The sequence below is a fragment of the Lampetra planeri genome, chromosome 1 (genome assembly GCF_965212315.1).
Source record: "Lampetra planeri chromosome 1, kcLamPlan1.2.h2, whole genome shotgun sequence".
Lineage (NCBI taxonomy): Eukaryota > Metazoa > Chordata > Hyperoartia > Petromyzontiformes > Petromyzontidae > Lampetra > Lampetra planeri.
In genome coordinates, this window is record NC_136107.1 from 281,669 (window position 1) to 298,090 (window position 16,422).

Below are 16,422 nucleotides of genomic sequence, written 5' to 3' on the forward strand. Positions count from 1 at the left end.
GTAGTAGATGATGGTGAGTAGTAGATGATGGTGAGTAGTAGATGATGGTGGGTAGTAGATGATGGTGAGTAGCAGATGATGGTGAGTAGTAGATGATGGTGAGTAGCAGATGATGGTGAGTAGTAGATGATGGTGAGTAGCAGATGATGGTGAGTAGTAGATGATGGTGAGTAGCAGATGATGGTGAGTAGTAGATGATGGTGAGTAGTAGATGATGGTGAGTAGTAGATGATGGCGAGTAGCAGATGATGGCGGGTAGTAGATGATGGTGAGTAGTAGATGATGGTGGGTAGTAGATGATGGTGGGTAGTAGATGATGGCGAGTAGTAGATGATGGCGAGTAGTAGATGATGGTGGGTAGTAGATGATGGTGAGTAGTAGATGATGGTGGGTAGTAGATGATGGTGAGTAGTAGATGATGGTGGGTAGTAGATGATGGTGGGTAGTAGATGATGATGAGTAGTAGATGATGGTGAGTAGTAGATGATGGTGAGTAGTAGATGATGGTGGGTAGTAGATGATGGCGAGTAGTAGATGATGGCGAGTAGTAGATGATGGTGAGTAGTAGATGATGGTGGGTAGTAGATGATGGTGAGTAGTAGATGATGAGTAGTAGATGATGGTGAGTAGTAGATGATGGCGAGTAGTAGATGATGGTGGGTAGTAGATGATGGTGGGTAGTAGATGATGGTGAGTAGTAGATGATGAGTAGTAGATGATGGTGGGTAGTAGATGATGGCGAGTAGTAGATGATGGTGGGTAGTAGATGATGGTGGGTAGTAGATGATGGCGAGTAGTAGATGATGGTGAGTAGTAGATGATGGTGGGTAGTAGATGATGGTGAGTAGTAGATGATGAGTAGTAGATGATGGTGGGTAGTAGATGATGGTGGGTAGTAGATGATGGTGGGTAGTAGATGATGATGAGTAGTAGATGATGGTGGGTAGTAGATGATGGCGAGTAGTAGATGATGGTGGGTAGTAGATGATGGCGAGTAGTAGATGATGGCGAGTAGTAGATGATGGTGAGTAGTAGATGATGGTGGGTAGTAGATGATGGTGAGTAGTAGATGATGAGTAGTAGATGATGGTGGGTAGTAGATGATGGCGAGTAGTAGATGATGGTGGGTAGTAGATGATGGTGGGTAGTAGATGATGATGAGTAGTAGATGATGAGTAGTAGATGATGGTGAGTAGTAGATGATGGTGGGTAGTGGATGATGGTGGGTAGTAGATGATGGTGGGTAGTGGATGATGGTGGGTAGTGGATGATGGTGGGTAGTAGATGATGGTGAGTAGTAGATGATGGTGGGTAGTAGATGATGGTGAGTAGTAGATGACGGTGGGTAGTAGATGATGGTGGGTAGTGGATGATGGCGAGTAGTAGATGATGGTCAGTAGTAGATGACGGTGGGTAGTAGATGATGGCGAGTAGTAGATGATGGCGAGTAGTAGATGATGGCGGGTAGTAGATGATGGCGAGTAGTAGATGATGGCGAGTAGTAGATGATGGCGAGTAGTAGATGATGGCGAGTAGTAGATGATGGCGAGTAGTAGATGATGGCGAGTAGTAGATGATGGAGGGTAGTAGATGATGGTGAGTAGTAGATGACGGTGGGTAGTAGATGATGGAGGGTAGTAGATGATGGTGAGTAGTAGATGATGGCGAGTAGTAGATGATGGAGGGTAGTAGATGATGGCGAGTAGTAGATGATGGAGGGTAGTAGATGATGGCGGGTAGTAGATGATGGTGGGTAGTAGATGATGGTGAGTAGTAGATGACGGTGGGTAGTAGATGATGGTGGGTAGTAGATGATGGCGAGTAGTAGATGATGGTCAGTAGTAGATGACGGTGGGTAGTAGATGATGGCGAGTAGTAGATGATGGCGAGTAGTAGATGATGGCGGGGTAGTAGATGATGGCGAGTAGTAGATGATGGCGAGTAGTAGATGATGGCGAGTAGTAGATGATGGCGAGTAGTAGATGATGGCGAGTAGTAGATGATGGAGGGTAGTAGATGATGGCGGGTAGTAGATGATGGCGAGTAGTAGATGATGGTGAGTAGTAGATGATGGCGGGTAGTAGATGATGGAGGGTAGTAGATGATGGTGAGTAGTAGATGATGGCGGGTAGTAGATGATGGTGAGTAGTAGATGATGGCGAGTAGTAGATGATGGCGAGTAGTAGATGATGGCGGGTAGTAGATGATGGTGAGTAGTAGATGATGGTGAGTAGTAGATGATGGCGAGTAGTAGATGATGGTGAGTAGTAGATGATGGTGAGTAGTAGATGATGGCGGGTAGTAGATGATGGTGAGTAGTAGATGATGGTGAGTAGTAGATGATGGCGAGTAGTAGATGATGGCGAGTAGTAGATGATGGAGGGTAGTAGATGATGGTGAGTAGTAGATGATGGCGGGTAGTAGATGATGGTGAGTAGTAGATGATGGCGAGTAGTAGATGATGGCGAGTAGTAGATGATGGTGGGTAGTAGATGATGGTGAGTAGTAGATGATGGCGAGTAGTAGATGATGGTGAGTAGTAGATGATGGCGAGTAGTAGATGATGGTGGGTAGTAGATGATGGCGGGTAGTAGACGATGGCGAGTAGTAGATGATGGTGGGTAGTAGATGATGTTGAGTAGTAGATGATGGTGGGTAGTCAGATGATGGCGAGTAGTAGATGATGGCGAGTAGTAGATGATGGCGGGTAGTAGATGATGGTGAGTAGTAGATGATGGCGGGTAGTAGATGATGGTGAGTAGTAGATGATGGTGGGTAGTAGATGATGGCGGGTAGTAGATGATGGCGGGTAGTAGATGATGGCGAGTAGTAGATGATGGCGAGTAGTAGATGATGGCGGGTAGTAGATGATGGTGAGTAGTAGATGATGGCGGGTAGTAGATGATGGCGGGTAGTAGATGATGGCGAGTAGTAGATGATGGCGGGTAGTAGACGATGGCGAGTAGTAGAGACGGGTGCGGGGACGTGGACTGTGAAGATGGACGGAGGCACAGGGAGACAAATACGAGGTCACAGACGCTCTGTCTGTGGGGTTGGGGTGAGACGGTGGCACAGGGAGAGAGGCGGAGGCTGCGTCTGTGGGGTTGGGGAGCTCACGGAGACACGGGGAGGAGGAGTAGGAGGAGACCCAGAGCGGAGACAGGGAGAGGAGACAGGGGTAGGTGGAGGAAGAGGAGACGGGTAGGAGTAGAAGGAGACACGGAGTGGAGTAGAGACGGAGTCCAGGAGGAGGCGTCGTGGTTTGCTGCGTCCCTCTGGAGGCAGCCGCTCAACGCGCCCCACTCAGCAGCTTCCCCTTCACAGAGAGACGCAGCGGCCGTGACGTAGTGACGTCATGGTGTAGTGACGTCATGGTGTAGTGAGGACGCACTTGGAGACACTGGCACCGTCAACAACAACAACAAGCAGCAGCCTGACGCACCGTCATGTGCACCTCCGTCGGCACGCACGTGTCAACACACGTAAACACACGTGTCAACACACGTTTCGACACGTGTGTAAACAAACTTGTAAACACACGTGTAGATACACACGAACAGGCATGTAATCACGCATGTAAACACAAATGTAACACAAACACAATGTAAACACGTAAATTAGCATGTCAACACGAATTTAAACAAGCATGTAAATTCATTAAGCACGCATGTAAACACGCATGTAAACACGTAGATAAGCATTGTACACGTAAAACGCGCGGGGTGAGACACACGGGGTGACGTCACTGCCTTCATGTCCCTTCATCAACCAGCGCTACATGCTGCCACGGGGACACACTCGTGTGTTCACATGCTTATTCACATGCTTATTCACCCGTGTGTCTCACCCCGTGTGTCTCTCCCCGTGTGTCTCACCCCGTGTGTCTCACCCCGTGTGTCTCTCCCCGTGTGTCTCTCCCCGTGTGTCTCACCCCGTGTGTCTCTCCCCGTGTGTCTCTCCCCGTGTGTCTCACCTCGTGTGTCTCACCCCGTGTGTCTCACCCCGTGTGTCTCACCTCGTGTGTCTCTCCCCGTGTGTCTCACCCCGTGTGTCTCACCCCGTGTGTCTCACCTCGTGTCTCTCTCCCCGTGTGTCTCTCCCCGTGTGTCTCACCCCGTGTGTCTCACCCCGTGTGTCTCACCCCGTGTGTCTCTCCCCGTGTGTCTCTCCCCGTGTGTCTCACCCCGTGTGTCTCTCCCCGTGTGTCTCTCCCCGTGTGTCTCACCCCGTGTGTCTCTCCCCGTGTGTCTCTCCCCGTGTGTCTCACCTCGTGTGTCTCACCCCGTGTGTCTCACCCCGTGTGTCTCACCTCGTGTGTCTCTCCCCGTGTCTCTCACCCCGTGTCTCTCCCCGTGTGTCTCACCCCGTGTGTCTCTCCCCGTGTGTCTCTCCCCGTGTGTCTCACCCCGTGTGTCTCTCCCCGTGTGTCTCTCCCCGTGTGTCTCACCCCGTGTGTCTCTCCCCGTGTGTCTCTCCCCGTGTGTCTCACCCCGTGTCTCTCACCCGTGTGTCTCTCCCCGTGTGTCTCTCCCCGTGTGTCTCTCCCCGTGTGTCTCACCCCGTGTGTCTCACCCCGTGTGTCTCACCCCGTGTGTCTCTCCCCGTGTGTCTCTCCCCGTGTGTCTCACCCCGTGTGTCTCACCCCGTGTGTCTCACCTCGTGTGTCTCTCCCCGTGTGTCTCTCCCCGTGTGTCTCACCTCGTGTGTCTCACCCCGTGTGTCTCACCCCGTGTGTCTCACCTCGTGTGTCTCTCCCCGTGTCTCTCACCCCGTGTCTCTCCCCGTGTGTCTCACCCCGTGTGTCTCTCCCCGTGTGTCTCTCCCCGTGTGTCTCACCCCGTGTGTCTCTCCCCGTGTGTCTCTCCCCGTGTGTCTCTCCCCGTGTGTCTCACCCCGTGTGTCTCACCCCGTGTGTCTCTCCCCGTGTGTCTCACCCCGTGTGTCTCACCCCGTGTGTCTCACCCGTGTGTCTCTCCCCGTGTGTGTCTCACCCCGTGTGTCTCTCCCCGTGTGTCTCTCCCCGTGTGTCTCTCCCCGTGTGTCTCTCCCCGTGTGTCTCTCCCCGTGTGTCTCACCCCGTGTGTCTCACCCCGTGTGTCTCACCCCGTGTGTCTCACCCCGTGTGTCTCACCCCGTGTGTCTTACCCCGTGTGTCTCTCCCCGTGTGTCTCCCTATGTCTCTCACCCCGTGTGTCTCACCCGTGTGTCTCACCCCGTGTGTCTTACCCCGTGTGTCTCCCCATGTCTCTCACCCCGTGTGTCTCACCCCGTGTGTCTCACCCCGTGTGTCTCACCCCGTGTGTCTCTCCCCGTGTGTCTCTCCCCGTGTGTCTCCCCATGTCTCTCACCCCGTGTGTCTCACCCCGTGTGTCTCTCCCCGTGTGTCTCACCCCGTGTCTCTCACCCCGTGTGTCTCTCCCCGTGTGTCTCACCCCGTGTGTCTCTCTCACCGTGTGTCTCTCTCCCCGTGTGTCTCCCCGTGTGTCTCCAGGCCATACGCAGGCTGCTGGTGAACACCGTCTCTCTGCTGGGGAACCTCTCCCGCGAGCCAGAGAACCGCGCCTGCTTCCGCCAGAGCAACGCGGTGCCCGTGATGCAGGAGCTGCTCAAGAACGACAAGGAGGAGGTCAGGTCGGCTGCCCTGCAGGTCATCGCCCACGTGCTGGAGGAGAGCGACTGCGACCCCCCTGGGAGAGACGAGTAAGCACCTCTCACCGCACCCGCACGGACCGCTCCTCGCCTGCGCCACTCGGCACTCGCTCCCCCGCCGCTCGCCTCCCTCGTGCAGCTTTAGTCAGACGAGGGTTGTAGACGTCACCGTGTCCGCGTTGAAGAAGACGGTGACACGCGGCACGGGGGAGTCTAAAGAAGAAGATCCCCCGCATAGCCTCAACAGACTGTTGGGCCAAGTGCTGTTCACAATCAGCTGTGAATACTGGCATGGCATATGAGGGGGTGGATGGGTATGGTGCTGGGCGTGGTGCTGGCTGTTTATAATAAAATAAATAATTTTTACGTTACCAGGTAGGGCCCCACTGAGCGATGTGGACATTGGTTAGAAGCGACGTGGCCACCACAAGTGAGAGCTCAACCAAGTGGCTTATCACGTGGACATTTCTAGCAGCCAAATACTGTAACATGGTCTGGTGGGAACCTGAATCAAGGCGTCTGTTGTATCGATTCTGCTCACAGTTGATTTGATCGCTCTTAGTACCTTTAGTAAAATTTCCCTCCCTTTATTATTTCTAATCCTACAATATACATTAGCACCCACCGCCTGCACATTCCACAAGGAGTGACTCACCCCATATCGGCATTTGTCATCAACATGCTAAATTCCCCAGTTGATATGTAAACTCCTTTTTCAAGTCTCTCTCCTCCTCCCACCCAGCTTAAAATACGCTGCCAAGCTTAGCAGTGTCCATTAGAACGCTGTATTTCCAACAGCCCTGCTCTTCACCTGAGGACGGCTGCTTGCGTTGTGGCCGAAACGTCGTGAAAATTTTATTTTATAATGTTTTATTTTTATTATTTTATTAGTTCCATTCTACGTGACTTTACTGAAAGAACCAAGAAAATAAAAGTTATTATTTATAAAATGCTTTAATACATTTATCATGTGTACAGTATCATTATTAAGGTTATTACCGATACCCCCAATGAAACCCTTATATATATTGTTCATAGGTAAAAAATTGCTGTTGGTAACGCATCTCCATTGGAACCATGTGATAGCGAACCTCCCATAGCGCTGTTCCGTATAGCGCTCACTTTACCGAGAACGCCACCTGAGCGCTATAGGAGGTACGTCTGTAGTTTAAACACAATAGAGCATAGCGAGCACAACAGCTGTACACACATAGCACCACGCGTACACACAGAGTCCATAGCAACAGCTGTACACACATAGCACCACACGTACACACAGAGTCATAGCAACAGCTGTACACACATAGCACCACGCGTACACACAGAGTCATAACAACAGCTGTACACACATAGCACCACGCGTACACACAGAGTCATAGCAACAGCTGTACACACATAGCACCACGCGTACACACACAGTCATAGCAATAGCTGTACACACACAGCACCACGCGTACACACAGAGTCATAACAACAGCTGTACACACATAGCACCACGCGTACACACAGAGTCATAGTAATAGCTGTACACACACAGCACCACGCGTACACACAGAGTCATAGTAAATAGCTGTACACACACAGCACCACGCGTACACACAGAGTCATAACAACAGCTGTACACACATAGCACCACGCGTACACACAGAGTCATAGCAACAGCTGTACACACATAGCACCACGCGTACACACACAGTCCATAGCAACAGCTGTACACACACAGCACCACGCGTATACACAGAGTCATAGCAACAGCTGTACACACATAGCACCACGCGTACACACAGAGTCATAGCAACAGCTGTACACACATAGCACCACGCGTACACACAGAGTCATAGCAACAGCTGTACACACACAGCACCACGCGTACACACAGAGTCATAGCAACAGCTGTTAAACCACACCTTGTATCTCGTACCCCACACTCACAATGTCACAGTTGTGTAATCGCACACGTGGGCGATGTTCGAATGGCAAATTTGGACCGCAACCCCCCACTCTTGCGATCACATCTGTAATAAAGGACTCTGCAGGCGATGTAAGTCTCCGTTCGTCCTTTATTCGGGTTCTTCACCTCCGCACCACGCTGACCTTCTCCTCGGACCAGCGTCGTCTCTCGCGCGCCCCGCGCACTCGCTTCCTCCTCAGCTCTTCCACTCGTCCCTTCACCCCGCTGGTCCCGGCAAGGGACCAGCGTCTCCTCTCGCGTGCCACGCACGCTCTGCTAGCCACTTCGCCAGCCCTGTGTGCCCTGCACACCCTGCTAGCCACTCCGCTAGCACCCTCTGCAGCCACACCGCTGCTCCGTGCACCCCCGCACGCTCTGCTAGCCACCCCTGCTTAGCCCCGTGCACCCCGCACACTCTGCTGGCCACCCCCGCTGGCCCCGTGTGCCCCGCACGCTCTGCTAGCCACCCTGCTTAGCCCCGTGCACCCCGCACACTCTGCTGGCCACCCTGCTTAGCCCCGTGCACCCCGCACACTCTGCTGGCCACCCCGCTGGCCCCGTGTGCCCCGCACGCTCTGCTAGCTACCCCTTTAGCCCCATCAGCCACGCGGCTGTAGGCGCGGCGGCCACCCAACGTGGTCCCGCCTCTTCACTCCATCGACTGTCCTCGATCTCTTCCGGGCTCCCCTCTATAACCCCTCTCTCACGTGACCCTGACTCCTCCCTTCCGGATCGTCAGATCCGCTCTTCCCTTACTGCCCTGCTGGCTCCACCTCCAATACCCCGGGGCGTGTGATTGGGCTAGAGCCCAGCAGCAACCTCATTCACGCTCGCATTACACATCACAGGATCATTAACGGTGAAGTAGACGGGGCATGTTATTCCGGTTATTACACCGCAGTAATAACCAGGGCGGCCCGCTGGATTTGAACCGTCAACCTCCGCACCAAGCGGCGGAGGCGCCACCGCTGGGCTGTGTCGGTGTGGGTGACACGTGGTGGGCTGAGTGGGTGACACGTGGTGGCTGAGTGGGTGACACGTGGTGGGCTGAGTGGGTGACACGTGGTGGCTTAGGAGTGATGGTCTCTGCGTGTCTCGTTTCAGACTCCACTAACGAGCTGCTTCAGACCATCGGTAGACCCAACGTGTATGGCCGATACAAGTTGGTGGGTGAGATGATATACCTGGGCGAGGAGCTGCTGGAGTCTCTGGCCATGCTGTCCCGTGTGCTGGCCGGTGCGCAGGAAGGTGAGCACTCGCCACCGCACCACCCACTCGCACCGCACCACCCACCTCACACCGCACCACCCACGAGGCACCGAGTCGGCCCTCGCACCGTGCCGGGCGTCATGCGCCCGCCATCGTCGCTTCGTCGCGGGTCGGTGGACGTCGCCGGTCCGTCGACGGCGCCGCCCGCGACGTGAATCTGTGGCGCTTCCGAGCCGCTTCCCGCTTGCGCCCGAGGTTCACCGTCGCTCCTCGCGGCTTCCGCGCCGCTTCTTCCCGTCAGATCTACGAGGCGGGCGCCGTGGCTCCGCTGGTGCAGAGCCTGAGGCAGGGCCGCTCCGCGGAGAAGCTCCACGCGGTGACGACGCTCAGCAGACTCAGCCGCGACCCCCGGCACCTGCTCCCAGATGAGGCAGGGTGAGGAGCAGCACATCACACACACCACGTGTACACACACACTACATATAGTATATACACATATATATGCTACATGTATCTACTATATATACACACGAAACATACACTTTTTATACACAACATTTATACACTCTATACACTACATGCGCTACACACTGAGCATCGCTTTACCCAGGATACATGTACACACACTACACAACACACTGCTGTGTGCAGTGTTGATGTGTTTGTGCTGTATATACACAGTGGCGAGTGTGAGGAGTGTATGGTGAGTGTGTGCATGGTGAGTGGTGAGTGTGTGTATGGCGAGTGGTGAGTGTGTGTATGATGAGTTCGTGGTTTGAGAGGTGAGTGAGTAGTGAGTGAGTGGTGAGTGAGTGGTGAGTGAGTGAGTGGTGAGTGAGTGGTGAGTGAGTGAGTGAGTGTGTGGTGAGTGGAGTGAGTGGTGAGTGAGTGGTGAGTGAGTGGTGAGTGAGTGTGTGTATGAGTGGTGAGTGAGTGAGTGGTGAGTGTGTGTATGATGAGTTCGTGGTTTGAGAGGTGAGTGAGTAGTGAGTGAGTGGTGAGTGAGTGAGTGAGTAGTGAGTGAGTGGTGAGTGTGTCTAGTGTGTGAGTGGTGAGTGAGTAGTGAGTGAGTGGTGAGTGAGTGGTGAGTCAGTGGTGAGTGGTGAGTGAGTGAGTGTGTGTATAATGAGTGGTGAGTGTGTGGTGAGTGAGTGGTGAGTGTGTGGTGAGTGGTGAGTGAGTGGTGAGTGAGTGGTGAGTGGGAGTGGTGAGTGAGTGGTGAGTGAGTGTGTGTATGAGTGGTGAGTGAGTGGTGAGTGAGTGGTGAGTGAGGTGTGTATGAGTGGTGAGTGGTGAGTGTGTGGTGAGTGTGTGGTGAGTGTGTGGTGAGTGAGTGAGTGGTGAGTGTGTGGTGAGTGAGTGAGTGGTGAGTGAGTGGTGAGTGAGTGGTGAGTGAGTGTGTGTATGAGTGGTGAGTGAGTGGTGAGTGGTGAGTGTGTGGTGAGTGTGTGGTGAGTGAGTGGTGAGTGAGTGAGTGTGTGGTGAGTGAGTGAGTGGTGAGTGAGTGGTGAGTGAGTGGTGAGTGAGTGGTGAGTGGTGAGTGTGTGGGAGTGTGTGGTGAGTGTGTGGTGAGTGGGTGAGTGTGTGTATGAGTGGTGAGTGAGTGGTGAGTGAGTGTGTGTATGAGTGGTGAGTGAGTGAGTGAGTGTGTGGTGAGTGAGTGAGTGGTGAGTGAGTGGTGAGTGAGTGGTGAGTGAGTGGTGAGTGGTGAGTGTGTGGGTGAGTGTGTGGTGAGTGTGTGGTGAGTGTGTGTATGAGTGGTGAGTGAGTGTGTGTATGAGTGGTGAGTGAGTGGTGAGTGTGTGGTGAGTGTGTGGTGAGTGAGTGAGTGGTGAGTGTGTGGTGAGTGTGTGGTGAGTGAGTGAGTGGTGAGTGAGTGGTGAGTGAGTGGTGAGTGTGTGTGTATGAGTGGTGAGTGAGTGGTTAGTGAGGGAGTGAGTGGTGAGTGGAGTGGTGAGTGAGTGGTGAGTGTGTGGTGAGTGTGTGGTGAGTGAGTGGTGAGTGAGTGGTGAGTGACTCTGAGTGTTTGTGTGTCACAGAGGGACAGCTTCACTGCCCCATATGGAGCACGAACCAGAACCAGCTGAGGGAGAGAGCGGCCGTCTCCTGGGGCAGCGTGAGCACCCCCACCTCCTCCTCCTCCTCTACACCTCCTCCTCCTCTACACCTCCTCCTCCTCTACACCTCCTCCTCTACACCTCCTCCTCTACACCTCCTCTCTACACCTCCTCCTCCTCTACACCTCCTCCTCCTCTACACCTCCTCCTCCTCTACACCACCTCCTCTTCTACACCTCCTCCTCCTCTACACCTCCTCCTCTACACCTCCTCCTCTACACCTCCTCTTCTACACCTCCTCCTCCTCTACACCTCCTCCTCCTCTACACCTCCTCCTCTACACCTCCTCCTCCTCTACACCTCCTCCCTCCTCTACACCTCCTCTCCTCTACACCTCCTCCTCCTCTACACCTCCTCTACACCTCCTCCTCTACACCTCCTCCTCCTCCACACCTCCTCCTCTACACCTCCTCCTCCTCTACACCTCCTCCTCCTCTACACCCTCCCTCCTCCTCCACACCTCCTCCTCTACACCTCCTCCTCCTCTACACCTCCTCCTCTACACCTCCTCCTCTACACCTCCTCTACACCTCCTCCTCTACACCTCCTCCTCCTCCACACCTCCTCCTCTACACCTCCTCCTCCTCTACACCTCCTCCTCCTCTACACCTCCTCCTCCTCCACACCTCCTCCTCCTCTACACCTCCTCCTCCTCTACACCTCCTCCTCCTCTACACCTCCTCCTCCTCTACACCTCCTCCCTCTACACCTCCTCCTCTACACCTCCTCCTCTACACCTCCTCCTCCTCTACACCTCCTCCTCCTCTACACCTCCTCCTCTACACCTCCTCCTCTACACCCTCCTCCTCTACACCTCCTCCTCCTCTACACCTCCTCCCTCTACACCACCTCCTCTACACCTCCTCCTCTACACCTCCTCTACACCCTCAGTGCGCGTGCAGTGACACAACCCCCCCCCCCCCCCCTCTGTGCCTCAGGTCGTGCTCCGCGCCCGTCAAGGGCTTCATCTCGTGCTGCTCCTCCTCCAGGTCCACGGAGGTGCAGGCTCGCCTCGCAGGTAACGGCAGCTCCTAGGTAACGGCAGCCCCTAGGCAACAGCAGCCCCTAGGTGACGGCAGCCCCTAGACAACAGCAGCTCCTAGGTAACGGCAGCCCCTAGGTGACGGCAGCTCCTAGGTAACGGCAGCCCCTAGGCAACGGCAGCCCCTAGGTGACGGTAGCCCCTAGACAACAGCAGCTCCTAGGTAACGGCAGCCCCTAGGTAACGGCAGCCCCTAGGTGACGGCAGCCCCTAGACAACAGCAGCTCCTAGGTAACGGCAGCCCCTAGGCAACGGCAGCCCCTAGGTGACGGTAGCCCCTAGACAACAGCAGCTCCTAGGTAACGGCAGCCCCTAGGCAACAGCAGCTCCTAGGTAACGGCAGCCCCTAGGCAACGGCAGCCCCTAGGTGACGGCAGCCCCTAGACAACAGCAGCTCCTAGGTAACGGCAGCCCCTAGGCAACGGCAGCCCCTAGGTGACGGTAGCCCCTAGACAACAGCAGCCCCTAGGCAACGGCATCCCCTAGGCAACGGCATCCCCTAGGCAACGGCAGCCCCTAGGTAACGGCAGCCCCTAGGCAACGGCAGCCCTTAGGCAACGGCATCCCCTAGGTAACGGCAGCCCCTAGGCAATGGCAGCCCCTAGGCAACGGCATCCCCTAGGTAACGGCAGCCCCTAGGCAATGGCAGCCCCTAGGCAACGGCAGCCACTAGGTAACGGCAGCCCCTAGGCAACGGCAGCCCCTAGGTAACGGCATCCCCTTGGCAACGGCATCCCCTAGACAACGGCATCCCCTAGGTAACGGCATCCCCTAGGTAACGTCAGTTCAGGGGACATGAGAAGAGACACGGGGCAGCTGGGTGTTTGTTGCACCGAGTTGCAGGATTCCGCGTCAAGTTGCTCGTCTTGCTCACGCCGAGTCCCCCGTGGTTGCCCCCGTGTGTTGCCCACGTGTGTTGCCCACGTGTGTTGCCCACGTCGTGTGTTGCCCACGTGTGTTGCCCACGTGTGTTGCCCACGTCGTGTGTTGCCCACGTGTGTTGCCCACGTGTGTTGCCCACGTGTGTTGCCCACGTCGTGTGTTGCCCCCCGTGTGTTGCCCACGTGTGTTGCCCACGTCGTGTGTTGCCCACGTGTGTTGCCCACGTGTGTTGCCCACGTGTGTTGCCCACGTCGTGTGTTGCCCCCCGTGTGTTGCCCACGTGTGTTGCCCACGTCGTGTGTTGCCCACGTGTGTTGCCCACGTGTGTTGCCCACGTGTGTTGCCCACGTCGTGTGTTGCCCACGTGTGTTGCCCACGTGTGTTGCCCACGTCGTGTGTTGCCCACGTGTGTTGCCCACGTGTGTTGCCCACGTCGTGTGTTGCCCACGTGTGTTGCCCACGTGTGTTGCCCACGTGTGTTGCCCGCGTGTGTTGCCCGCGTGTGTTGCCCGCGTGTGTTGCCCACGTGTGTTGCCCACGTGTGTTGCCCACGTGTGTTGACCACGTGTGTTGCCCACGTGTGTTGCCCACGTCGTGTGTTGCCCACGTGTGTTGCCCACGTGTGTTGCCCACGTGTGTTGCCCGCGTGTGTTGCCCGCGTGTGTTGCCCGCGTGTGTTGCCCACGTGTGTTGCCCACGTGTGTTGCCCACGTGTGTTGACCACGTGTGTTGCCCACGTGTGTTGCCCACGTCGTGTGTTGCCCACGTGTGTTGCCCACGTGTGTTGCCCACGTCGTGTGTTGCCCACGTGTGTTGCCCACGTGTGTTGCCCACGTGTGTTGCCCGCGTGTGTTGCCCGCGTGTGTTGCCCGCGTGTGTTGCCCACGTGTGTTGCCCACGTGTGTTGCCCACGTGTGTTGACCACGTGTGTTGCCCACGTGTGTTGCCCACGTCGTGTGTTGCCCACGTGTGTTGCCCACGTGTGTTGACCACGTGTGTTGCCCACGTGTGTTGCCCGCGTGTGTTGCCCGCGTGTGTTGCCCACGTGTGTTGACCACGTGTGTTGCCCACGTGTGTTGCCCACGTCGTGTGTTGCCCACGTGTGTTGCCCACGTGTGTTGCCCACGTGTGTTGCCCACGTGTGTTGCCCACGTGTGTTGCCCACGTGTGTTGCCCACGTGTGTTGACCACGTGTGTTGCCCGCGTGTGTTGCCCACGTGTGTTGCCCACGTGTGTTGCCCGCGTGTGTTGCCCACGTGTGTTGACCACGTGTGTTGCCCGCGTGTGTTTCCCACGTGTGTTGCCCGCGTGTGTTGCCCACGTGTGTTGCCCACGTCGTGTGTTGCCCACGTGTGTTGCCCACGTGTGTTGCCCACGTGTGTTGCCCGCGTGTGTTGCCCACGTGTGTTGCCCACGTCGTGTGTTGCCCACGTGTGTTGCCCACGTGTGTTGCCCACGTCGTGTGTTGCCCACGTGTGTTGCCCACGTGTGTTGCCCACGTGTGTTGCCCACGTCGTGTGTTGCCCCCCGTGTGTTGCCCACGTGTGTTGCCCACGTCGTGTGTTGCCCACGTGTGTTGCCCACGTGTGTTGCCCACGTGTGTTGCCCACGTCGTGTGTTGCCCACGTGTGTTGCCCACGTGTGTTGCCCACGTCGTGTGTTGCCCACGTGTGTTGCCCACGTGTGTTGCCCACGTCGTGTGTTGCCCACGTGTGTTGCCCACGTGTGTTGCCCACGTGTGTTGCCCGCGTGTGTTGCCCGCGTGTGTTGCCCGCGTGTGTTGCCCACGTGTGTTGCCCACGTGTGTTGCCCACGTGTGTTGACCACGTGTGTTGCCCACGTGTGTTGCCCACGTCGTGTGTTGCCCACGTGTGTTGCCCACGTGTGTTGCCCACGTGTGTTGCCCGCGTGTGTTGCCCGCGTGTGTTGCCCGCGTGTGTTGCCCACGTGTGTTGCCCACGTGTGTTGCCCACGTGTGTTGACCACGTGTGTTGCCCACGTGTGTTGCCCACGTCGTGTGTTGCCCACGTGTGTTGCCCACGTGTGTTGCCCACGTCGTGTGTTGCCCACGTGTGTTGCCCACGTGTGTTGCCCACGTGTGTTGCCCGCGTGTGTTGCCCGCGTGTGTTGCCCGCGTGTGTTGCCCACGTGTGTTGCCCACGTGTGTTGCCCACGTGTGTTGACCACGTGTGTTGCCCACGTGTGTTGCCCACGTCGTGTGTTGCCCACGTGTGTTGCCCACGTGTGTTGACCACGTGTGTTGCCCACGTGTGTTGCCCGCGTGTGTTGCCCGCGTGTGTTGCCCACGTGTGTTGACCACGTGTGTTGCCCACGTGTGTTGCCCACGTCGTGTGTTGCCCACGTGTGTTGCCCACGTGTGTTGCCCACGTGTGTTGCCCACGTGTGTTGCCCACGTGTGTTGCCCACGTGTGTTGCCCACGTGTGTTGACCACGTGTGTTGCCCGCGTGTGTTGCCCACGTGTGTTGCCCACGTGTGTTGCCCGCGTGTGTTGCCCACGTGTGTTGACCACGTGTGTTGCCCGCGTGTGTTTCCCACGTGTGTTGCCCGCGTGTGTTGCCCACGTGTGTTGCCCACGTCGTGTGTTGCCCACGTGTGTTGCCCACGTGTGTTGCCCACGTGTGTTGCCCGCGTGTGTTGCCCACGTGTGTTGCCCACGTCGTGTGTTGCCCACGTGTGTTGCCCACGTGTGTTGCCCACGTGTGTTGCCCACGTCGTGTGTTGCCCGCGTGTGTTGCCCACGTGTGTTGCCCACGTCTGTTGCCCGCGTGTGTTGCCCACGTGTGTTGCCCGCGTGTGTTGCCCACGTGTGTTGCCCACGTCTGTTGCCCGCGTGTGTTGCCCACGTGTGTTGCCCGCGTGTGTTGCCCACGTCTGTTGCCCGCGTGTGTTGCCCACGTCTGTTGCCCGCGTGTGTTGCCCACGTGTGTTTCCCCGCGTGCGTTGCCCACGTGTGTTGCCCACGTGCGCCGCTCGCCGTGCCCCCAGGCGTCCCCAAGTGGCAGGAGGGTGACGTGCAGGCCTGGCTGGAGGAGAGCAGCCTGGGCGCCTACTGCCCCAACTTCACGCAGATCGACGGCCGCATCCTCCACTCGCTCCTGGAGATCCGCCAGCAGGTGGCACGGGGACACCACGTGGGGGCACCACACAGCACCACGTGGTGTCACCACACAGCACCACGTGGGGTCACCACACACAGCACCACGTGGTGCCACCACACACAGCACCACGTGGGGTCACCACACACAGCACCACGTGGGGTCACCACACACAGCACCACGTGGTGCCACCACACACAGCACCACGTGGGGTCACCACACACAGCACCACGTGGGGTCACCACACACAGCACCACGTGGTGCCACCACACACAGCACCACGTGGTGTCACCACACACAGCACCACGTGGTGTCACCACACACAGCAACACGTGTCAGGCTCATGGACACAGACGCCACAACTCAGTGGGGACCCCAACCCTGCAGCTCCTCACCTCCTCACCCAGCTCCTCCCCTCATCACCCAGCTCCTCACCCAGCTCCTGACCCAGCTCC

The 16,422-nt window shown here is 56.6% G+C and overlaps 1 protein-coding gene across 1 annotated transcript in view; it reads left to right on the forward strand.

Annotated features, from left to right (window-relative positions):
• The window catches only part of LOC144720056 (uncharacterized), a 53,307-nt gene that overhangs the window by 31,069 nt on the left and 5,816 nt on the right, over window positions 1-16,422 (forward strand). Inside the window, exons 5-10 of the mRNA XM_078596550.1 lie at window positions 5,492-5,700; window positions 8,705-8,848; window positions 9,111-9,244; window positions 10,849-10,925; window positions 11,865-11,944; window positions 15,858-15,985. Of these exons, the coding sequence (XP_078452676.1) occupies window positions 5,492-5,700; window positions 8,705-8,714 (219 nt within the window). The 3' untranslated portion in view covers window positions 8,715-8,848; window positions 9,111-9,244; window positions 10,849-10,925; window positions 11,865-11,944; window positions 15,858-15,985. The remainder of the gene's footprint in view (window positions 1-5,491; window positions 5,701-8,704; window positions 8,849-9,110; window positions 9,245-10,848; window positions 10,926-11,864; window positions 11,945-15,857; window positions 15,986-16,422) is intronic.